This window comes from Anas acuta, chromosome 4, assembly GCF_963932015.1.
Source record: "Anas acuta chromosome 4, bAnaAcu1.1, whole genome shotgun sequence".
Classification (NCBI taxonomy): domain Eukaryota; kingdom Metazoa; phylum Chordata; class Aves; order Anseriformes; family Anatidae; genus Anas; species Anas acuta.
The window spans coordinates 64819576-64843496 of record NC_088982.1 but is presented as its reverse complement, the minus strand read 5'-3'; the positions used below and the strand labels follow the sequence as shown (position 1 = coordinate 64843496).

The 23921-nt window shown below is 43.7% G+C and overlaps 3 protein-coding genes across 3 annotated transcripts; 2 read left to right on the top strand and 1 right to left on the bottom strand.

Annotated features, from left to right (window-relative positions):
• Nucleotides 1-457: 457 nt before the first annotated feature.
• LOC137856378 (probable E3 ubiquitin-protein ligase HERC3) lies at nucleotides 458-22181 on the bottom strand. Its single transcript, XM_068681679.1, has 23 exons — nucleotides 21998-22181; nucleotides 21260-21392; nucleotides 20486-20562; nucleotides 19719-19940; nucleotides 18863-18954; nucleotides 18125-18255; nucleotides 17208-17353; nucleotides 16809-16885; nucleotides 16397-16494; nucleotides 15862-15921; nucleotides 15199-15301; nucleotides 11588-11771; nucleotides 11064-11245; nucleotides 9465-9560; nucleotides 8232-8363; nucleotides 8027-8143; nucleotides 5259-5399; nucleotides 5005-5171; nucleotides 3856-3922; nucleotides 3570-3643; nucleotides 2755-2938; nucleotides 2274-2373; nucleotides 458-1655 (listed from the first exon to the last, which is right to left on the bottom strand). Exons 1-23 carry the CDS (start codon nucleotides 22089-22091, stop codon nucleotides 1441-1443), a joined length of 2892 nt encoding a protein of 963 aa, XP_068537780.1. The 5' UTR covers nucleotides 22092-22181; the 3' UTR covers nucleotides 458-1440.
• PYURF (PIGY upstream open reading frame) lies at nucleotides 5494-5927 on the top strand. The gene is made up of 2 exons (XM_068681680.1): nucleotides 5494-5665; nucleotides 5768-5927. Exons 1-2 carry the CDS (start codon nucleotides 5517-5519, stop codon nucleotides 5925-5927), a joined length of 309 nt encoding a protein of 102 aa, XP_068537781.1. The 5' UTR covers nucleotides 5494-5516.
• Nucleotides 5932-6639, top strand: PIGY (phosphatidylinositol glycan anchor biosynthesis class Y). The gene has a single exon (XM_068681682.1). The coding sequence runs from the start codon at nucleotides 5932-5934 to the stop codon at nucleotides 6160-6162; it is 231 nt and encodes a 76-aa protein (XP_068537783.1). The 3' UTR covers nucleotides 6163-6639.
• Nucleotides 22182-23921: the final 1740 nt, after the last annotated feature.

The following is a 23921-nucleotide window of genomic DNA, read 5'->3' as shown; positions in this document are numbered from 1 at the left end:
AGCAGAGCTACCATGGTACCCATCGCCACCAAACACATCATCAGTGAGTCAGGCAGCCTGCAACAGGATAGTTCCCCAAGTCTTAACGGACAACCTTCCAGCGACAGAGGTTGTAACATTCATTTCTGCACCTCGGGAGTAGTTTATTCATCATTAAAATTCATCCAGCTCTGGAGAGGGGCACTGTGTGTAATGCACAACACGAAATCAAGGCAGAGGAGGCGGTAACAATTTGTCATCTTCTCGCTCTAGATTTTTACATTCATATTAAGCATATTCTGCACCAAATGTACAAGACTTCGGCTTGTTCAGTGTATGCAATGCATGTTTGAAACACACCTATATAGCCTTTGACTCCTCTGGTGCAGGCCTTGTGTATATGAATGAGGACAGAAAACAGATATACATTGTCATGCATAGGCAGCCACATAACAGAGGAAAAACAGAACCACAGGTATGAAAATTTAACCAATCATTGTTTAATTTAGCACAGTAAAAACTTCTTTACATATGTACATCTACTGACACACTTACACCAAAGGAAAAAGGACGGCAGAAAAATCATGACTGCTATCCCTCAATTATTATTTTTTTTACATAAAACAAAATATATAGAGAAAATACACATTCTGCCTTTACTTCCCGCCTGACATTGCCAATATCCTGCCAGTGTTAAACAGTTTTGGCAATGAGCTTCCAACAGTCCTACAAGCCTCATATTCACAACGCTCTGCAGGCCTAAAATTCTGTTTTAGTTGCCAGCCATCTCCTTAGAAGATGTAAAGCAACACAACAAACTAATTAATGCTTTACAAATTAATTACATTAATTACAAACAACAATTAATTTACAAATTAATGCTTTACAATGCTGACCAAGTCTAGGAATGATCAAATCCTCCTCCTAAGAACTTCTCTCAGATAAGTAAAAGGCCATATTCAGCTACGTACAGATTGCTCCTTCAATTCACAACTTAATGGATCAGGTCTCCTTAGGGCTGGTTGCTCTCCAAGGGCATCCTTGACTAACACAAATTAAGATGTTACCCTGTCCTCCTCTTGTGACAATGACTTTAGCATACGCTGTGTGTTTGGTAATGTACAAATCACAGAAACCCTGCTGTTGAAAGCTCAACCAACTAAAGAAGACCACTACAGCGCAATTAGGATGAACATACATGTAAATATACTCATTTACCAACTTGCTTCTTGCAAGCATGTTAAACAGTGTTCTTTTCTTTACTAACTTTATAATCTAACCATCAAGTATATAATCAATATACAACCTTAGTCAAAACAAACAGTCAAGTGTTTATGAAGTACAGTAAAAAAAAAAAAGTCAGGCTAGAAAGCAGTAAATCAGTTACCAAGAGGAAAAATATTAGACGTGAAACAAAGACTTGCTTTCCTGTTTGTGCTTTAACATGCTCCTGACCAAAAGTCACTGCAAGGCAAAACCTTCATTATACTCTATGGCACAGAGGAACTGTTTCTTTAGTATTTCTTTACTGCTGTACCTGGGGAGGTAGAGAATGTAGCCGCAGGTACTAACGTGAGGAAGAAAATTATCTGGATTTTCCCATCTAGGATCTTCAATAGTAAATCGTAAATATTCCAGTCCATAGGCAGGGATTCGATCAGATCCTGACAAAAAAGCTAAACAAAGGGGGATGGAACAAAGGCAAGTTAGCAAATTAAAAACAAACAAACAAGAAAACGTCATCTGTAGATGAAAAACATATGAAGGAAAATCAGTGTAAACATATAACTATTTCCATAAGCTAATTGTTTTGTGTTGCTCAATTTGTACCCAATTATAATAAATTCTCTTGCTGATTTGTAATAATTATAAACCATCTTCTACTTTAACTTATATAGACTTTGTGGACGAGAAAACCCAGGCTAGGTTTGATCTTCTACCTCTTAAAAGGATGAGGTAGCTTCCTTTGAGAAAGCTAAACTGCTTGTGTCAGCATGCAAGTTGGGGCCTCTGACCAACAACTGATATCCACAAAAGTAAGGGGTAAGGTAATTGCAAGATTCAAGGGTGTCAGATGCCTTTAAGCAAGCTTCAAGGGAGGTGAGAAGGGTCAGACCTGTGTCTGTATTATTCTTAGCATTAATCCTTTGTGGCATTCACTAGAAAATGGGGGGAAAAGCATGCTGAAAAGCAGTTTGGATCTACAGTATTTTTCACACACAAACGTCTAGATGTGTCTTGTGAGAGAGAGAGAGAAAAGGGCTATAGGAAAGTTTAGAATGTCTGAATATTACCAAGAAACTTTTTCTTTTTTTCTTCTGGGAGCCTGAAAAACACAGTCCAAAAATTCTTGATGGTTTGATGTGACTCTTGATAGTTTCTGTATATCACATTCTGTTAAAGAGATAAAAATAAAACTGGCTTTGCAATTTCCATTTTTATTTAAAGCAACAACAGTTTATCTGATAAATTTTATAATCCTGTTCATAGATGTTCAAATCCTCTTGACTGGAATCTGCTTGTTCATTTGTCTTTTGAAGATCCATATGACAATCCTTGAGCTACAATTTAATTTTTATCCCCCTATTTTCTTGTACCTAGCACGGATTAGAAACAGACTCAAACCAATGTTACAAATGATTAAAAGAGTCCCTTGAGCTACTATGTTTGTGTTCCTGACCTACACATTCAATAAGAGAACAGGACTGAAGGAGGTTTTGCTCAGCAAACACCTTGTGCAAACCAGCAGAAAGCCCCTCTTCTTGTATCCAATACCTTTTGCAGCAGACGCCAGTCACATGTTGTGTGTCCCAGGAGAAGAACTTGGAGCTCAACAGGGAGAAACATCTTCCAGCTTCTAGCTGGACAGCCTTTTAAAAAACCTTGCATAAAGTCCTTAAATGGCTTCTGCACTGATTCATTGAATACGTAATTCACGTATAAGTCAACAAATTCCTTCCTGCAAAAATATTTTGATTCAAACAAGTAACACAAGATGTGACTTTTGAAAAAGAGAAATACATAGAACTTTTTGTTTCCTTTTTCTTTACTCTGTTTGACCTGCTTTATTTTCAAAACTCTTTACTGAAAGCAGTCACCTGCATAACTCAGGCCATAGACTTGCTCTGTGTCCTCTGTGCTGAGGTTAATATTAACACAAATCCTCATTGACAGATTGCTCCTCTTCCATCACGTACAAGATACGTTTCGTACAAATAACTAAGCAGGGAATATTTTGCTCATTAAGAAAATCTTACAGAGGTGTACCTGTACCTGATCTCCCAAAGAAGTTGCCTGTATTTCCCTGAAAATGTTGTTCAGTGACATTTTACATATTTGTTAGGAACTTCCCTGAAAAGACCAGGTATCCCTGCATATGCCAACATCAGGATGACCAGGGATCCCTAAACTGCTGATGTCTGGCACACATACAGCATAAAGAGCAAGAACTGAAAGCAAACAAGTTATTGGACTGAGATGAACAGCACAATGTTGATGCTCAGTATTTTCAAGGAATATGTGGGGATGAGTATAGATACGACATTTTGTATACTCGTAAGAGATAACAGGATAAGAAAAATAAAACTGACCTGTTTTGCTTAGTGACAGGGATGTTGGTACCATTTTCTTTAAGCCTAACCACGGAACCTCCTTCTCCCAGTATCTGCACAGAAAAGGAAAATATTGGATGCCTTATTTCTGATATATGTAATAGGTGTATGTGAGCTATATCTGTTACTCTTTCTTTCTGCAGGGCTTGACCCAGCAGTCTCAATACTTTGTGTTTACAGACAAGTTTTTGTATCATTTGCAGTGGGATACTGTCTTGCCTCAGTTGCATGCTGGGCACATCTAAATGACACAGTGGCATCTTACCACGAAGGTCATGTCCTGGCTCTCAAGCTTATCCTCAGATTCTTCATTCAAAATACTCTGAAGATTCCTTTCAAGAAAAAAAAAAAAAAAAAAAAAGGAAAAATAGAGAAGAGACATTAAGATGATTTGTCACACGCTCAGATTCTGCTGAAAAGCATCCTTTGACAAGCAGTATTTAAATGCACATGCATACAGAGTCCTTGTACTCACACAGAACCTTCATAATGTGGCCCTAAACTGATTTATACACTTGGGTTCTACAATTGCCATGACTTAAGGGCAAATGCCTTGATTGCAAAGGATTCCAAGCAAGACCATCTCCATGCTCTGCGGGGATTTTACAGAGAACAATTCCAGTGGCAAGTGGGCTCAGACCACAGCTTTATCCTTCCAAAGACCATCTAGTAAGGAATTACGTGTGCATCGGTGGGACGATCTGGGAGAACTGCTTTATAGAACAGCGTCTCTCCAAGCATTGCTGGCAACCCGCAGTACACTGAGGGCTTTTCTGCACATTGACACAGTCACTGGCACTAGGGAAATGGTTCCTATCAACTGTTGATAGCACTTGTGTGTAAGCCAGGCTTCAGGTACCTAGGAGCTTTATGCTGGTGGCAGCAGCACCTCTTCCTGCAGTATCAGCCTGTTATCTCCTTTCTCAGTATGTGGGAACCCTGTACCTTGGTTCTCAGATTTGACGTGACTGCAGCATAGGTTAATGCTGCGCTCATCACTGCTTACTTTAAAATCATCGTAGAAATTAGTAATAAATAATTAAATAAATAAGGTTGTTATTTCAAGTCTGAAGTACAGCTTGAAGTATTTATGAACCATGTATTGCTAACGTGGACTTAAGCTCACGTGGAGTGGCATCCCTACTCCTTCCAACTTCCAGGACTTGACTTTTTTTGGTTTGTTGATGCCAGCAGCTGGTTGAGAGCTGTACTCCTGGCCAAGGAGCCTCCTTGGAAACACTGCGTTTTGTAGCAGCCCAAAAAAGGCAAATATCATTGCTGCAGGTGTACCTAACACTGCTTTCATGATTTCTGTGCACATCACCAAACCAGGAGAGCTGCCTGAACTGTAGTTTCACCACAAATTAGGAAATCCCTTAGGCATCTCCCAGCTTAGGACACTCTTAGCTTGTACCTGCCGACTGCTGGCATCAGCTCCTTCAGATCCTCCAGGGTGGGCGCGATGTTCAACATCTTCTTGAAGAGCGCGGTGGGGAAGGGGAAGGGCACATGACACTTGTTATACAAAGCCATCCCACACAGGATCCCGATCAGGACAAAAGTGTCATCGTCGCTTGGCACCTAGTTAAAAACAAAAGCAGAAGAAATCCTAACTTTGTCTTTCCTGAAGCCCATTTCCCTCGCAGCAGGGCCGCTGCGCCGCCTTACCTGAGCGGGGAACCAGAGCAGCCGGGAGCGGTAGTGGCGGAAGGCACCGCTCTGGGGGTCGCTGAAAGCCCTGGCGGCGACGGTGAAGAGCTCCCGGGACAGCCCGCCGTCATCCTGCCCCTCCTCGCCCACGAACACCACCTGCGGGCCGCGGGGAGAGCCCTGTGAGGAGAGGAGCCGAGCGCCGCCCGGAACCCATCGCGCCCTGCCCGCCGCGCAGCCCGGCGCCTCCCGCCTCAGCACCGCGGCGCGGCCGCCATGTTGCGGGCTGGGCGCGGGGCCGTGGCGGCGCTGAGGCGGGCGGCGGGGAGCCGCGGGGCGGGCGGGCAGGGCGGAGGGCAGGGGCCGGGGCTGGAGCCCTCCCTGCTGCGCTTCTTGGTGTGCCCGCTCTCCAAGCGGCCGCTGAGGTGAGCGGGGGGGCCGAGCGGGTGCTGAAGGGCAAAGCTAAGCTGTTCACCTCTCCCTTCGAATTATTGTTATTGTTGTTTTTCTCGTTCTTGGCCGCCCAGGTACGACGAGTCGGCTAACGAGCTCGTCAACGAGGAGCTGGGCATCGCCTACCCCGTCATCGATGGCATCCCCAACATGATCCCGGAGGCGGCCAGGAGAACGCAGAAGCAGGCTGAGGCCGTGAAGGAGACCTCAGGGCCCGCCGGGCCCCAGCAGTGAAGCGATGGCAGGAGGCGGCGTGCTGCCCTCCCTGCCCACGCTGACCGTCCTCGTCCCGCTCCTGTCCCTAGCAGGCCTGTTCTACGCCGCCACGGTGGACGAGACCTTCCCGCAGGGCTGCACCAGCACCAACAGCTTGTGTTTCTACAGCCTCCTCCTTCCCATTACAATACCAGTTTATGTGTTCTTCCACCTGTGGACCTGGATGGGGATTAAGCTTTTCAGGCATAACTAGTGCAGTGCGTTTGCTAACCCCCCCCCCCGTGCTTCTCTAGAGCAACACAGTTTAATTTCACAGGGCACTATGGTTGATTTGAGAGAGTTCCCAGCTGGCACTAGTGACTGTCACTTTTCCTAGTGGTATCTGGAACTGTATAAAGTCTGCTGCAGCAAGCCCATTACTTAATTACTGCTAAGATAGAGAGGAAGACTAACAAGAAGCATTAACTCTTTCTAGCATATCTCTTCAAGAACGTTCTCTGTTTCTAATGGTACTACTGAAAATCTTATAGGTGGCAGTTATCTTTGTTAGAAAAGACTGCATGCGGATTGAAATAACATAATAAGCAATGACAACGTGGCGGTATGAGTCTCTCTTTGAGTCATGAAGCTGTAATTTTGTTCATATGTCTTGAAGTGATGTGTGTATTGAAATGTATTTGTCCCACTGTCAGAAGAACATAAAATAAACTAGGCTGATGTTTAATAACAAGCTCTGAGTTAAATGAAAAAATTTACTTGGGATGACAGCCATGACTGTACATCCAGCAATTGCTTGCTTTTGTTTATGTATTTTTATTTTGTAAGAAAAAAATGGGCAAACAAAAGCATTGCTTGCTGCCCAAAAAAGGTATATTTGTGCATCTAGGGGTTTTGTTATGCAGAATCACCTACAACATATTTCAGTGTCTGTGTCAGAGATGTATGTCCTTATTGCATTTGTTAAGTGTGTCTGAGTGCACACGTTTGATAGCCATGCTGGGTCAGCTTAATTAAAGCAATGTCTCCTGCCAGGCTGGAGGAAAAACAGCTTACTGAGCCCAGGATTTGGTAGCCAAGTCAGCAGCTACAAATATTACATACGTATGTAGGGTATCTTTCTCCTTAACATGATCTCTTCCTCAGCATCTTCAGTAGAGAGCAAACAGAAGATACTTCTGCTAAATACTTCAACCTTCCCTGTTCCTGTTTACAGTAAGACTAGAGAGTGGAGTGACAGAATGTCCTTTACCTGCTGAACATTTCAGAAATGCAGCACAAAGTTGTAAGTGTTGCAGATCTTAGTAGTAGTGTCTATAGACAGTAATGTCTGCTGGTGAGACACTGATCAATCAAATTGACCAAGTAGCTGCTGCGTAAATAATGGTGTGATCTATAGTATGAAAGGCAGCGTGCAGAAGAGGTGTATTTGAAGGCTGACTAGCAAACATCTGGGAACTTGCTGGGGCTCCTTCTATGATCAGTGGAGAGAGGCTCATCTAGAGGATAGTACAGAGCACAAGCCTTATTTTCAGTGTAAGAAGTTCCTATTTTAGCTGTTGTACTAAGGAGGGGGAAGGAAGAGGAGCTCTAGAAGCTATTTGTGAATCTTTTCCTAAATGTATAGGAAGGAAAAGCTTTGACAGCTCTGGCCAGCAAGAAGTCTCACCTGGGAAGAAACAGAATCAGATAACGCCTAGGTGCAGTACCAGACTGACAGCCCTTGTGTTGGTGACAGAACACAGGCACATGGTCCTCAGCTCGGGGCAGGTGCTTGGATCCCACGTCAGCCAGCTAACTGCTTTTGCAGGGCAGGGCTAGTATTGAAGAAAACTAGCCTAGAGTCTTCAAAATCATTGTAGCAGTAATAGTGATGGACTTTGCCAATTACCGGTTTCCTGAGCAATCCTATTATATTATCCCAAAGCAGCTTCACAGGAAATAGCACTGCCACTTGGATTTGAATTATGCCCAGAAAGCCTAATGGCTATCTGGAACAGGAATGTAAAATACCACCTTCCTGATTTACTTTACATCCCCAGTGGAACTTCCTTATAATACTTCAGAACAGTGCAGTAATACATTTAGAGCTAACAAAACAACATATTTTGATATCTTACTTGTAACTTCATCTTGAATTCATCCTCTCGTGCTGTAATTAAACGAGACCGTATGTCATGCAGAAGGTGTTCTCGTCTGACACATAAAAGAAAGGATATCTTGCAAATAAAGCCTGGCTGTTGAAGAATTACATAACCATTCATTAGAAGTGTGTTTCTCTCTTCAAAATTGTAAAAAATAAATACATAAATTGGTCACACTTACAAGCTCGTAACATGTGTACAGACTGTCACAATCTAAATAATGAACCCGGATCTTGTCGTCCATGTCAAAGATGCATGGATATTTGGTCAGCATCCCTAGAGTACTCTGAAATATGTCCCTACGAAACATCACCTGAAATCACAAAGAAGAGAAGACATGATGATTTTTTTTACTCGCAAGATCAGAGTTCGGGGGTACGTGTAGAGATTGAACTGCCATCATCTATTTCTGAAAAAGGCCTTTGGTGTGTACATGACCGCTATACCAACAGAATATGAACACTATACCAACATACCTGTACATGTACCAACACGTACGTACTTTGTACAGGAACACTATACCAACAGAGAGGCACGCTTCATAAAAGTGGCTTCTAACCACTTGCACGAATGGGAAACTGATAAGGAGGCATCTGAATTTTTGCAGAACTGTCTGTGTAGGCAGACATGCATTACAGTATCCCAGGAATAAAACAGTAAGTTTATTCCTTGGGCTTCCTTTCTGGGCTGCAAGCTCACATTGCCAGCTCGCATCAAGCTTCTCATCAACCAGCATCCCCAGGCCCTTCTCCTCAGGGCTGCTCTCAGTCCATTCTCCCAGCCTGTATTTGTGCTTGGGGTTACCCTGGCCCAGATACAGGACCTTGCACTTGGCCTTGTTGAACCTCATGAAGTTCACACACACCCACCTCTCAAGCCTATCAAGGTCCCCCTGGACCTTGTAAAAATAGTAAAAATGTCCTGGACACCCAAGTTAGACATATTGTTATTAAAAGTGAAGAAGTGAACCGTTTCACAGATTTTAATATTATTAACACTGCTTTTAGATGTAAGTAAATGGAAGTGCTCAATAGGGTTTCTCCATAAAAGTTTAAAGAGATCTCACAATAATTCTTTTAATTAAATATCATAAAATCTAGAAGTATACAAGCAGCATAGCAACCATCCTTCACACTCCTATTTCATACTCACCGCCAGTTTGAAGCAAACAGATCTAAGCTGTTGGGAACAGCCCTGACTCTCTGAACCCTCTGAACCAGGGAGTCATCAAAGGAAAGGTACTATTGTAGCTGCTGAAATATTGAGACTGTAAATGGCTTGCATGATTTAGGACAGCCAGAGGAGTGGGAAAGTGCACTGTCACTTGGGTAGAGTTTAGAGTTGACTTCCATATATATTGATTTACAAAACAGCAGAATAAGTGTTTTGTGCTGCTCTAAGATTTTATACTTACTTCATGTCTCCTGTTGAATAAATTTGTGACAATCCTTTTCGCTTCGGGCACGTAGAAGTTGTCTTTTTCTAGTCTGAAGCCAGTCCTGGTGTTCACCTGCATTGATAGACACAATATGAAAGGCAGAACTGCTGAGCTATGCATCTGTAAGCAGGACAGGACTAAGAAGAAACAGGACTCTCAGCAGAAATAGCTCTGAGACCCGGCACAGAAATGGAAGTATAGAAACACTACAACACTATAGAAGCACTCAACAGCGGCAAGTCACAGAAAACCATGTAAAAACTTGCAGGAACATGATTTTCATTTACAACAAAGACTCGTTACCAAGATTGCAACATGAAAGGTATTTTTGTCACTTTGTCTGTCATGTTGCAAGAGAATCTGAAGTTGCTCACTCACTTGCATATTTGTTGCCTGACAAAGATGTGATTTTGGGAGGGAAAGTGACCATGTAAAGCTGCAAATGATGTCACTGCTTACTGAGGAGTACCCTCCTGCACTTCTGAGTTTTATCCGGTGAATAGATTTAAGAGGATAATCTTAGAGGTCCAAGCCTGCATTCTCAGCCAAAAGGATACTGAATTCTGAACCAAGTTTATCAGTTCTCTGATTCACACTGAGTGCATGCTTGAACTTTCCCCTCTCCTAAACTTTGAAAATCTCAGCAAGAGAAAGGATGTTTTTTTGAGAAGAATACAGCTATTGTCCCCTCTCTTCCCCTTATTCACATGCAGCTAAACACGTTATAATTATTCTGTTTCAGAAAACTTCTAAAGTAACAGGCTCTTAAAGCATCCTACAGTATTGCTGTGACAGCCATGCTGTGCCAAATAGGTGGGCCATCATTTAAATACTGTGAGCAGTTACTGGGGTGAGGGATCTCACTACCAGGCACCGCTGTGCTGCTTTTACATGGCAAGGGCTTGGTAGCAGGGGGATGCAGGGGTGGCCTCTGTGAGGAGCCCAGAAGCTGCCCTATGTCAGATAAGAGCCAGTTTCAGCTGCCTCCAAAAGGGCCCCTCCGCTTTGCCCATGATGATAATTGGTGGGTGATCTGCCCATCCTTATCTCAACCCTAGAGCCCTTTCCATCGTATTTCTCCCCTTTTTTCTTTCAGGAGGGGAAGTCAGAGAGCCGTTGTGGTGTGCAACTGCATAGCATGGTAAAACCACCACAGCTACACCCATAGCTCAACATGCATCAAGGCATGCAGCCCTCACTGAAAGCATTCCCTCCCACCTTGAGGCTATAACATGCTTCAGTTCTTCATTTGTGCTCTAGGTGGTCATGTTTGGCAAGGGCTTTGGACTAGACAATCTTCAGAGGTCCCTTCCAACTTCAACCATGATTCATTTCTACAGTCAGCCAGGCACTGCTCAAGAGCATGATTTGGGGTAGGTAGCGTGACAGTAATAGGTAGGTAGTGGGACAACTCAACTCCTTCAAAGACATGCTAAAAAGATTCCTAAAGGAATGTCAAAGCACCATGTTTCCTCATAAGAAGGAAACACAGAAAATTCAACAAAGAAAAATGATTGAAATATTCTAAATCATACTGATGCAGCCTGTCTAATCTGGTTCCAAACACTTTCTCACCTGGTAAAGAATATGCAGTATTTGCAAAGCCTGCAGTTCAATGGGAGTCTGGTGTCCAAAGAGATATAATGGACTGTTGAAAATATATCTGAAAAATCGAGACATTGTGTTCTGCGAAAGCTTCTGATATATACGGACCAGATTCTTGAAAGATAATGTGTCTAGATTTGACCACAGGCATTCTGTAAATAAAACAACAGCTAGTAAGATACCCACCACAGGTAACATGCCAATAACTACCTTTTTTTTTTTTTTTTTGGATTAAGTTGCATTTTCCCTTCTTATCAACTGAACAAAACAAAATGCTTAATTTCATAGTACAAAATTAGTAAACCTCAGATTGAAAAACACTGTTTTTCTTGTGCCTGCTTTTTCTGTAGTAGTCCCCATATTTGTGTTTCTACCAAAAGCATTTTTTCCAGTCTGAACTCTGGAACAAATTACATCAACAATATTATCTCTTGTTCCATAGCCCAAAATGACCAAACATTTAATCATTCAATTCCATCAACTTCAAACCCTACCAAGAGCTTTCCGGTCCTTCTTCTGGAGCCTCAGAATGGCTTTTGCTAACAGCTGGAGAGAACGGTAAGAGCTGTCATCATCTCCCTGAAGAAGAAAAGGCAAAATCAAGTAGACTCTGAAATTTTCTGGTGAGATGGGAGATGAAGACAATGATGACAGCAAATTCGCAATTCCATTTTGCACCTTCAGAATAATAAAAAAAAAGAAAAAGAAAAAAAAGGGATTAAAAATGCAATTGTGTTATGCCAAAGTAATCTATGATTTAGGTTAGCACAGAATTCGTTTCATTCACAAATCTTCCTTCACACACTAGGTCTAGGATACTACCTTTAAATTCAATTCCTGAATTAGTCAGTTTTCTGATTGATTTTGGGTAACTCATTCATCCACTTATTCCCCCCAATAGAAGACAGACAACTTCTTTCTGAGGTAATTCTGCCATCATTTCTCTTCATTGGGAAGCCCGGCAGCTTTTTGTAAAAGGGCTTATTCCCTGCATGAAGACTTTCATAAAACTTCACCTCTCCATGATTCAGCTTCAGCAGGGACAACAAACAAACTCTTCAAGAAGCTTCCTGAAAGGTTGGATTTTTTTTTTTCCATAGAATCATTCAGGTTGGAAAAGACCCCTAAGATCATCTAGTCCAACCTTTAACCTAATCCTAAAGTCCACCACTAAACTATGCTACTAAGGTCTAAATCTAAGGCTTCCTGAAGACCTCCAGGGATGGTGACTCAACCACTTCCCTGGACAGCCCATTCCAATGCCACACAACCCTTCTGGTAAAGAAATTTCTCCTAATATCCAACCTAAACCTCCACTGGCACAATTGAGGCTATTTCCCCTCATTGTATCACTTGGTGCTTGGGAGAAGAGACTGATCCTCACCTTGCTACAACCTCATTTGAGGTAATTGTAAAGTACAATAAGGTCTCCCCTGAGCCTTCTCTTCTCCAAGCTGAACAACCCTCAGCCACTCAGAACAAGTCATAAGACTTCTTCTCTAGACCCTTCACCTGCTTTGTTGCCCTTGTTTGGGCACACTACAGCACTACGATGTCTTTCTTGTAGCAAGAGGCCCAAAACTGAACACAGTTTTCAAGGTGCAGCCCAGAACCAAGTACAGGGAGGGGAGGGGAGGCAATATCTTCCCTGGTCTTGCAGGCCACACTATTTCTGATACAAGCCAGGATGCTGTTGGCCTTGTTGAACCTCATACAGCTGGCCTGATCCCATCAACCCAGCCTATCCAGAGTTCTCTGCAGAGTTTTCCTACCCTCGAGCAGATCAACACTCATGCCTAACTTGGTGTCATCAACAAACTTACTGAGGGTGTACTCAATCCCCTCATCCAGATCATTGATAAAGATACTGAAGAAAAGTGGCCCCAATACCGAGGCCTGGGGGACTCCACTAGTGACCTGCCTCCAACTGGATTTAACTCCATTCACCATGACTCTTGGGCCCAGACATACAGTCAGTTTTTAACCCAACAAAGCGTACACCAGTCCAGGCCTTGAGCTGCCAGCTTCTTCAGGAGAATGCTGCATGAAACAGTATCATAAGCCTTACCAAAGTCTAGCTAGACCACATCCACAGCCTTTCCCTCATCCACTGAGCACATCATCTTGTCATAGAAGGAAATCAGGTTCCTCAGCCTTTGATAAACCCATGCCAGTCAGCATGATCACCTGGCTGTCCTCTAAGTGCTGTGAGATAACACTCAAGATAACCTGCTCAGTGAGCTCCCTTAGCACTGAACTCAGACTGACAGGCCTGTAGTTTCCCAGATCTTCCTTCCAGCCCTTCTTGTAAATGGGCACCCTATTTGCTGGCCTCCAGTCAGCTAGGACCTCCCCTGATAGCCACGACCACTAATAAATGATGGAAAGCAGCTTGGTGAACACTCCCACCCGTTCCTTCAGTACCTTCAGGTGGATCCCATCTGGCCTCATATGCTTGCATACATCTAAGTGGAGTAGCAGGTTGCTAACCACTTCCTCATGGATTATGAGGGCTTCATTCTGCTCCACATCCCTATCTACCAGCTCAGGGGGCTGAATACCTGAAGAACAACTGATCTTGCTGCTAAAGACTTAGGCAAAGAAGGCATTAAGTACCTCAGCCTTTCCTCATCTCTTATCAGTAGCAAAAGGTCCAGCGGGCACTGTCCCTAGCTGGCTCACTCAATAGCTCCGTCAGGAAGTTATCTTCCACGCACTCTAGAAACCTCCTAAACTGTTTCCTCTGTGCTGGGTTGTATTTCCAGCAGACATCTGATAAGTTGAAGTCCCCCATGAGAACAAAGGCTAGCAATTATGAAACTTCTCCCAGCTGTTTGTAGATAATTCGTCTGCTTCTTCGGCCTAGTTAGGCACTCTATAATAGACGCCCACCAGGACATCTGCCTCATTGGCCTTCCCTCTCTCTGATTCTCAGTCATAAACGTTCAACCCTGTCATCGCCGTTATTAATCTCAAGACAACCCAAATGCTTCCTAACATATGGGGCTACCCCACCACTTCTCCTTCCTTTTGTGATTTCTAACCTGCCAATATCCCTCGTGCCTTTGGTACCACATGGTTCTCCATCCCCTACCTCAACAGGGGTGGTAGACCAATGGACCTTGCTAGCACACTGTTCTTTAACCATTGTCATATCACCCCTAGGCTTGTCTCTGTCAAGCCTGGTTTTATCCCCTTCCCCTTTCAAATCTAATTTAAAGCCTTATCAGCGAGCCCTGCTAACTCCTGAGCAAAGATCCTTTTTTCCCCTTAGAGACAGGTGAACGCCATCCAGTGCCAGCAGGCCTGCTGTCTTGTGAAATGACTGATGGTCAAAAATTCCAAAGTTCTGCTGGTGACACCAGGCTTGGAGCCAGATACTGATTCGCTGACTTTTCCTATTCCTCAACTCATCAATTCCTGCAACTGGAGAGAGGGGAAAACACCACCTGTACTCCTGACCTCTCAACAACTATGTCACAAGGCCCTGAAATCTCTTTTGATTGTCCTCGGACTTGGTCTTGAAGCTTCATCTCTGTGCACTTGAAAAATAACTGACAGGTAATAGTATGAGGGCCAAACCAGGGCAAGAAGCTTTCTCTTTACATCCCTAATCCCGGCCCTGAGGAGGCAGCAGACCTCCCTATGAAGCAGGTCTTGTCTGCACATTGGGCCTTCTGTTCTCTTCAGAAGGGAGTCTCCCACAACAATGACCTGTCTTTTTGTCTTGGTGGGAGCTATTTTAATGCAGGTGATGTTTGTGTCACATCCAAGCCAGATGTACCGCATTCCCCAGTGTTGCTCAGATCGACCTGCAAAGCTTCACACCTATTGTGCAGGGGCACCTGAGAAGGTGGGAAGTTCCTAAGGGGATGAGCCTGCTGCGCCAGACCAGGACTTGTTGCCATTGCCCCTTATTCTCTAATCGGTGCATGTGAGAAATGCCTTGCATGCCCTGATTCCCCACTCTGCTGCAGAACACCTCTGTCCTGCATTTGCTTTGTTTGTGAAAGACTGGGAAAACCTAAACCTCTGGGGAAAATAGTAGTCAGACCTAGAGCTCCTTGGTGTCCGTGTAGTGAGAATTCTTACATCAAATTCTTACCTCCTGGTAGAGTAATGTCTTGTTGCTGATCTTCTTATAAAAGCATTGCACTGCTCTCATGTCTACACCTGAAATTTCTTTGGAAGTTTTGAAATGTGTGTCTCTGTCACAAAGGAAAAAAAAAATCAAATGAGCTGTTTTTTATTACTGACTGAACAGTGAAGCACCCTAACATCAGAAAATACTTAGAATTAAGCCCCAACTCCAGCGAGTACAGCTTCACCTGTTTTATAAAGATATTCTCACTGTGGTGTGTCCTCATTGATATTCTGTCATTCCCATCTTGTGTAGTGATGCACTGTTAATAACTGTTAATAACAGGCTTGCTTGTATTTCACCCAAAAATGAATTGCACTTCAGTGCTGGGAGGAGCTATTATGGACTGTAATAAAGTGGGAGCCGTAATATTGCCTCACAAGATTAAAATCATCCATCAATTGTCACTATGGGATGGTCTGCTAGAATATCAGCTTCTACAGCAAATTTTGGTAGGAACTACAGGATAAAAAATAATTTTAGTTCAGGCTTTTCCTTGAAAATGCAGACTTGCTTCTTGCAAATTCAGATGCAACTATTCTTCTCTACATACATAGCTTAAAATAACACTTTGTGATCAGTTTATGTTAAGCAAATATTTTTTATGTCTATGTCAGCACACATTACCCCTTCTCCAGGAAGCTTCCATTGATGCAAGCCTCAGATGAAAAGATCAGTCTGATATTCCTGAGTAAGGAAAAAAAAAAAAAAAAAGCAAAGAAAAAAAACAATCCTTTGAACAAAAGTAGCAACTTCATTATTTAATTCTGAAAGAACAAAAGCCATGTGTACAAGTGTATCTCCACATAACCACATAAAAAATCTTAACAACACTATATTGAGAGCTTTTACTCAGTCTCTAGACTGGTTTAACTTTGTCAGCTCTTCACCAATTTAACAACCAATTATTGCAATGAGAAGGACTGGCTTCCAAAACCAGGCAGTACATCTGTTCTGTTCTTTCAAAAGGGTTATCAAGGGGCTGTTGCTTATGAACACATGTTTTTCCTATGAAAAAATGAAGTAAGAATTTCTGGTACAAGATATGGCCCTCAGCTAAATTCTCCAACATCAGTTCCTATAACAGTCTTCAAAGAATAGTAATTTTTAGGGAAAATTATATGTAGGGAAAAAAAAAATCAACACCAGCATTCTGACTTACTTTTTTATAGATTCCCAGCGTTTTGGACGGGAATTAGAAATCCATGCATCCACTTCATTCTCCTTCAGAGTTGCAATTCCATTCAAAGGATAGGAATTCTGTATGGAATGCATGAATATGTGATGAAATTTAAGGTATAGCAGATGTGATTCTTTTTTTCAAGTCAATCACTACAAGAACATCTCAGCCTAAATATAAATAAATTAATGGTCATCCACCGTGACCCAGATGCAGAAAACATAGAACAGAAATATAATTGCAATACAAGTCTGTTTCTGATGTAGGCATGAAAAGAACTGCAAAGAGACTTATCTTTAGTTGGAACATTAAAAGCAGAATAGAAAAATCAAAAGCTTCCAACAGTATTGTGAACAATGGTAAAACTACAAGCTGTAAACAAATATGTACATACCCTTTCCTTCAAACAAAGCACAATACTCTCATTTTCCTCTGATGTAGTTTTAATCACCATTTGTGAGGTATTGTTTTCTGTGAAAGAATAAAAAGGTTTTCAAACAGTTGAAAACAGTCATTGTTACATAGAGTTCAGTGCACAGAGGTGGCATATTAAAAAAAAAGAGAGCAGCTGTCTATCTAAAAGTTGATTCCTTGAGGCCATTACTCATGGTGATAAATCAAATAGCAAATAGATTTACACATTGCTAGACTGTGTTTGGGACTATCGAGCAAGCATGAGATAACAGTCTAAGCAACTAGAAGCCATTAGCTTTCTAGTGTAAACTGGAAATCAAGAAATCAAACTGAACTGAACAAATTAATACAGTTTGTACACATTTGCAGTGTTCATTACCCTGACAGGATTTTCCATTATCCACTGGTGAATTGATGGGAAGTGGTATCAATTGATTAGCTGTTCTCTCATTTCCCGGCTGTCCTTCATCAGAACCAAATAAATAGACTTTGTCCAAGGAGGGGACATAGACCAGGGTGTGCTGTCTGTTCAGGAAAAGAAAAATGGTCAGAATAAGTTAATACCTCTGAAATAGTTAGAGTACAATTTACAAAAATGTTTTCAGAGGGGATAGCTGAGGCTTGTCTTTAGAAGTCATGACAGTCCAGCCATAGAGTCCCTTTAACTGAAGCCATAGGACCCTTTCCTTCTATAAACATAGTAAAAAAGTAAAAAAATACAGACTCAAATTTCCTATACTATCCCTGAATGTTTATGGTTTACCCTGCATTAAAATAAATAAATAAATAAGTGTTATGCCTTGCTAAATTCCTTCCATTTTTTCCAAGTGCAATTTCCACACTGCTGAGTCTGATTCAAAACCCAGGAAATTCAACAGGAGACTTTTTCTGTCCCAGTTCCAGAAAGGCAGAATGAAACCGGGTCATTTTCACCATTTCTTGGTTCTTTCTAAGGTTCCACCCAGTCTTTTGAATTAGATTGGAACTCGATGACTTTTCTGACTTAGCCTTTTGACAGTCTTCTGTCCTTTGGAACCCAGCACATCCTTCATTTCTTGGAAGAGCAAGAGCCAAGGACTCCTGCTGGGTTTTGCAGCCCTCTCCCCCTGCTTGACACTTGCTGAGGGTTCTGATTTCACAGGGTTTTTGGCAAAAGGGTGGCCTGATCAGGAAGATCCCTGAGAGAGCTGAACATACAGGGATTTGAACATATTGGTGACTTTCATCCCTGCTGTTGTTCAGTGATTTCCCTAAAACTCAGACCTCAAAAGACATTTTATTAAGGTACTTTCCTACCTTCCACAGGCAACCTGCGAAACTCTTGCTCCCCACAGCTCAGCCACTACACGAGGTGTTAGTTCATTCCGGGTGGAGTTGTGGCCAAGCTGGCCAGCCCCTCCTGCTCCAAACGTGCACACCAAGCCATCCTTGAAGACGAAGAAACAAACAACAGGATCTCTGCATTATTAACAGCATTCAGATGGTCACCATCAAGAGAGAGACCCAGCAAGACACAATATGCATTATGGGCCTTTTCTCAAAACATCCCTCATTCAAACACAGTTCACTTCTCATCAAGCCTAATCTGATGTTGTTGTTATGCACAAATCCTTTAACTCCTGAAAAGAAAAAAAGAAAAAAAAAAGAAAAAAAAAAAAATCCTGAGAATAACTCCCTCTTGTTTAAGAATTTTATTGTATGAGTTAAACCTAGTGAATGACCTATTGCTCTCATTTACTCACAGTATGCTATATAAATATGAAAAAAAAGAAAGTATGTTTAAAAAGTATGAAGTGTTGAACTGCTTCTCTTTGCCCCAGGATTCTCATTCACCATCTCTCTCCCTGTTTATGCAGATGATATGAATCTGAGCAAAGGCCAATTTTCCCATTACCACAGTTAGTCTGCCTTCGGGATCATATCCAGAGTCTGATGGAAGCAAGCATTGCCATTCCAATTTCTCTGTGTTGAGTTTTAACAGTGCATCTTTTCTCCCGGCATTTCTCAGGTGCTGAGTTTCAATTTCAGACTTACCTTGGAGAGAACTGCAGTATGATCTGCCCCACATGAGATAAATACACTCTTCCAGTGCTCTAATGCTTCAATGTATGATGGGTAGTCCTTGTCTGGAAAGAAAATAGAGCATAGATAAAGTGAAAGCATACTGGAGTGTAGAAATATTTAGAAAATACTTTTTTTTTTTTTTTCATTTTACAGTCCTATCTTACAACAATTCATATATTTGTGACTTGGTTTCAAGGTTTTTTTTCTACCCTCCACTATAACGTTCTCTTTCTCATAATGTTCTGTCTGGTTCATAGTTTTTTCTCTGTTCAGTTACACTAGGTCTGAAACAAAATGCAACGCTTTCAGGTTTGTTGGACAAAAGGTACTTGGCCTCAAAACATCTGATTTTCAAGGAGTTGAACATATTCAACAACTTCAGGTTCTTTCTGGCTAAGGCAACTCTGCTCTTGCCTTCCAAGTTAGAAGACAGTGGGTGACTTCGATTATTTTCTCACCTTATTTTCACAGAAAATTAAAGAAGGCAAAGAGGTATAAAATGAATCTCTTTCATGAAAGATTGCCTGGAAAGAGACATATGGTTTTAGGAGCCCAGGCTACCCACTTGGCCACATAAAATGATGACAAAATGATCTGTAGATATATAACACCTAAATCCCTTGACCCTTCATGCATTTTCTGGTCAGGATGCAATAGCTTCAAAACAAAAAACTTATCTAGATATACTCACTTCCAAAGTCCCTACCACCCACTGCTGTTCCAAAGAGATTTGGCACTCTAGAACAATTCCTGTGTGTGCAGAAAGTTCACTGAGCAGGAAAATACCTTTCTATTGCTTTGCTCTCAAACTGCTTTATTTTCTTACCTTCCGTGTGTCCGAGTCCCAGCTGTCCAAAGTCGTTCTTTCCCCAGGAGTACACGGCTCCAGAGAGTGACACAGCAACGCTGTGAGCTCCTCCAGCAGCAATTTGAGCAAGTGGGATGCCCTTTAGTCCTTTCACCAGCTGCGGTGTGGAGGTGAGTGTCACTTGTCTCCCCACTCCAAGCTGTCCACGGGTGTTCTGGCCCCAGGTAAAGAGCTCACCTCCTTCACACGTGCAACAAAAGAAAACAGCTCTGTGTCATGCTTCCCTTGAGTCTTTGTACTTTGGGAGTGGGAGTGAGAATCAGTGCTGGTTTCAGAGATCTGGCTCCTAAGTGCTAGTACAGCAGCAGCAGCAGCCAAATCTCCCTGTCTGCTTCTGCCCCCTTCAGGGCAGTGCCTGTGTGACTCACTGCAGCAAGAGCAAAAGCAGGGTGTTGCCTCTATTGCCATACTTTTATGAACCAAAGAGCTCAAACGTAAAAATGTGCAGGTCTGGTGAGCATAGGGCGGGGCAGCCACGTCTGCTCTCCACAACGCACCTTTGAGGAGGGGCAGTGCTGAGGAATTGGGGAAGGACAGATCTGCAGGTCCCCGAGAGCTGGGGAGGAAGGGCAGTGCTGACAGAGAGCAGTTTGTGTCCCCTACCCACTGCTCATTACTCACTGGTGGTGTCACTAACTACTGGACACGGTTCAAGGTCTCCCTTCTGAGCAAGCCTGTCAAATGGGACTCCCATTTGGAGAAGAGGTGTGCATAAAAGGGACTACCTCTGCACAGTGCCATGGCGTGATGGTCCCCGCAGGTTATTTGAACAACTTCTTGGTTTCCCAGTTCTTTCACCAGCCTACGAAGATAAGGAAAAAATACCAAATCAGAACAGATGCTGTGCCATGAGACTAAATAAAAGGAGGAGGATCCTCTGCTCACCACGACCTAGGATGTTTAGCAGTACTTATATAGAAAAATATCGGTTGTCTCTCAGTTGATTCACCCTGCTCTTATACAAGCCTCCTTCAGCTGCACTAACTGATTTGATTGTGGTTCGTGACAGAGGAAGCTGAAAGAGAATCAGTCTCATCCCTGGGCAAGTTAAGAGCAAATTTCATAAATGATATCCTGCTATATCATTTGTAAATGCTGGTCACCCTCACAGATTAACCAGAAGGTGGTGAGGTTTAGGTGGGCCTGGGTCTTTCACACACAGCTTTCCTAAACCACGTGTAGTTCGCCTGTCATTTGCAAACTGGTGTATCTATTTATCCTTACTGAGTTCTGAGAGGAACCTGTGCTGTCAGTATCTCAAACAGCTCAGATCTTAGTGTTACCCTCGAGATCAGAGCATTTCTTGCTGGTTAAAAAAAAAAAAAAAAAAAAAAAAAAAAAAAAGAGAGAGAAAGTTCTGAGTTTTAGAAATGCAAGTATTCTTGTTTCCTTTTTGCAGTAAGAGCATGCCTAAGTTTCTTGACTGTTACCTTTAGGAAAAGGAGGCCATGTTCTATAACCATTGCAATGCATACTTTCACCCTGAGGAAGCTTCTTACCTTGGCTTAAAGCAGTCATCCGAAGATGCAGCCCAGTTTTTGGAAAGCTTCCCATCACAGGAGAAAAGGGGTGTGTGTTTTTCATTACAGTTTGGACATTTCGCCTTCTCCTCTCTCTGCAGCTGCACTTGTTCTACAGCACAGATAAAGACAGGCACGGCAGTCACACTAAGGAAGCAGGCACCTCAACCATCTCTGCTCCTCCCCCAGTATCTCCGTGTGCTACTGCTTTCACTGAGAGTTTCTGCTCCTTGGGAAGAAGAGCAACAAGCATAGGCAATAATTTCTCATGTCACTTGGGGCTTCAGTGTCCTATGCACTGCTTTGTTGTCCATCAGCCACTCGCCTGGCTGTCACTAGAAGACATCTCTCCATCTCTCAGATACAGGCTCTGAATACAATCCCTGACACGCCAGCAGAAGCACACGGATACTTTTGCACAGCCGTGGAGAGTATCCAAGGGAAAAAAAAAAAAGGCACTTGCTGAGTTATCTGACTGCCCTAGATCCATCACACGCTTGGGCACAGGTTGCCTCGAAGCCAGATGTTTTGCAAGCAGCAAAATTCACACCTCGGCCGTCCCACCACCCACCCTTCTCACCTCCCCAGCTCAACCAACAGCATGCAGCCAGGCAGGGGCATCTCTCCCCATCACCCCCGTCTCCGCCCTGTCCCCTGGCTCCTGGCAGAGTCCCAGACCCCCCACCCCCGGTACGCCGCCGGGTCCCCCCCCAGCACCTCCCGCTGCCGCCGGCTTCTGCTTTGCGCTGCGCTTCTGCTTCCCGGCCAGCTGCCGCCGCCGCTGCCGCTGCTTTGTCCTTCTCCCGGCCATACCGTGCCAGCAAGCAGCCCGATACCGCTAGGCTGAGCCCGAGGCAGCTCCTTTATCCCTGCTCCCCGCCCCAGCCAGCCTCAGCTTTCGGGAAACGAAAGCGAAAGCGAAAACGAAAGCCGGGAGCCCCAGCAGCCAGGATGCTGCCGCCTGGAGGTGCTGAGCTGGGAAACGGGGATCTGCGCTCGAAAGGCTTTCCATTCTCACATGTCCTCTGCTGATGTCTGCTAAATCTCCCCCCTGCCTCTAAAGGAGAGCACACGCAGGGCTACGTGACCACCTTGTAGGATAAATGACGCCCGTGTTAGGGATCAGATGCATGGAAAGACATAAGAGCATATTCATTGCATTCCCGATACCTTTAACCGATGAACTAAATGCTTAAAAAAAATCATACCGCTGAATGCTGAGCACAGCTGGGAGGATAGCAGGGTAAGGCGTGCTGTGAAAGTAGCACTAGGGTTGTGATTTTACAGATTCTCACTGGCGTTGAGTGAAATGCTGCAGAAAAGAAAAATTACTGAGACAACAGAAGTGTTTAATGTGATACATTTAAATGAAGCAGAATGGAGTGAACAAAAGGGCACAGAAAGTCAATGTGGTGAAAAATAACAACAGGGTGGAGACAGGGAACACAGCCCTTTGACAGGGCTGGGGCAATGCTGTCCAGGGCAGGGCCCAGCCCAGGTCCTGCAGCACTCAGCATTAACCAGGGCAGTACTGTGAGGCTTGGGACACCAAAGCACGAGCCGCAAAAGCACAGTCAAGTCCCTCTGCACCAACAGATGAGCTCATCTGTCCTCCAAAGAGAGCAAAGGAGCTCCAGACAGAGGCACAGGAATGTAGAGACTTGAGGGGAGGATATGAACAGGACAGTCACTAAAGCTCTTTCTTTCCTTTTGGAGCTACATCCATGAAGGTGAAAGTCACTCAGGGTACACACCGCAGTTCCCCATTGTCCAAGTACCCCTGGGTCCTTGAGCAGAAGCAGTCCCACAGTTGGGTTTGCCTTTTGCCCACAGGGGAGCAAACAGCACTTGTCTTTCATAGCCTGTTGCCTGCAACACTACAGGGACCTCATCTCTTTCTGTGATACACAGGAAGGTCTTTTGACAAAGAAATAGCAAGCTATGGACTGTGAGGCTAAAGTATGGGCTGCAAATGGACACTAGAGGTCCCTCTGCACCAAAGCATGAGCTAACGAGTCCTCCCACGGGAAGAAAGGTGCTCCAAGCAGAGGCACAGGAATTGCAGAATCATAAGGTTGGAAAAGATCTCTAAGACCGTCAGTTCCAGCCATTAACCTCATACTGCCACGTCTACCACTAAACCATGCTTCTCAGTCCCTCTTCGGACATGCTCCAGCACCTCAGTGTCTTTCTTGCAGTGAGGGGCCCAAAGCTGAACACAGGGTGAGGTGCAACCAAGAGCCAGAGACAAGTACAGGGGGACAATCACTTCCCTGGGCCTGCTGGCCACGCTGCTTCTGATACAAGCCAACAAGCTGTTGGTCTTCTTGGCCACCCGCCCATAGTAGCCAGCACACTGCTGTCTGATATTCAGCTGGCTATCGTCCAACATCCCCAGGTCCTTTTCCAACAGGCAGTTTTCCAGCACTCTTCCCACAGCGTTACCTGGGGGTGCTGTGCTCCCAGTGCAGGACCCTGCACGTGGCCTTGTTGAACCTCATGCACTTGGCCTTGGCCCATCCAGCCAGCCTATCCAGATCCCTTTGCAGAGCCTTCCTACATAGCCTCAAGCAGATCGACACTCCCACAAAATAAAAGTCCTCTCATCAAGCATGTATAGTTTTCCAGGGAAAGAAAGATT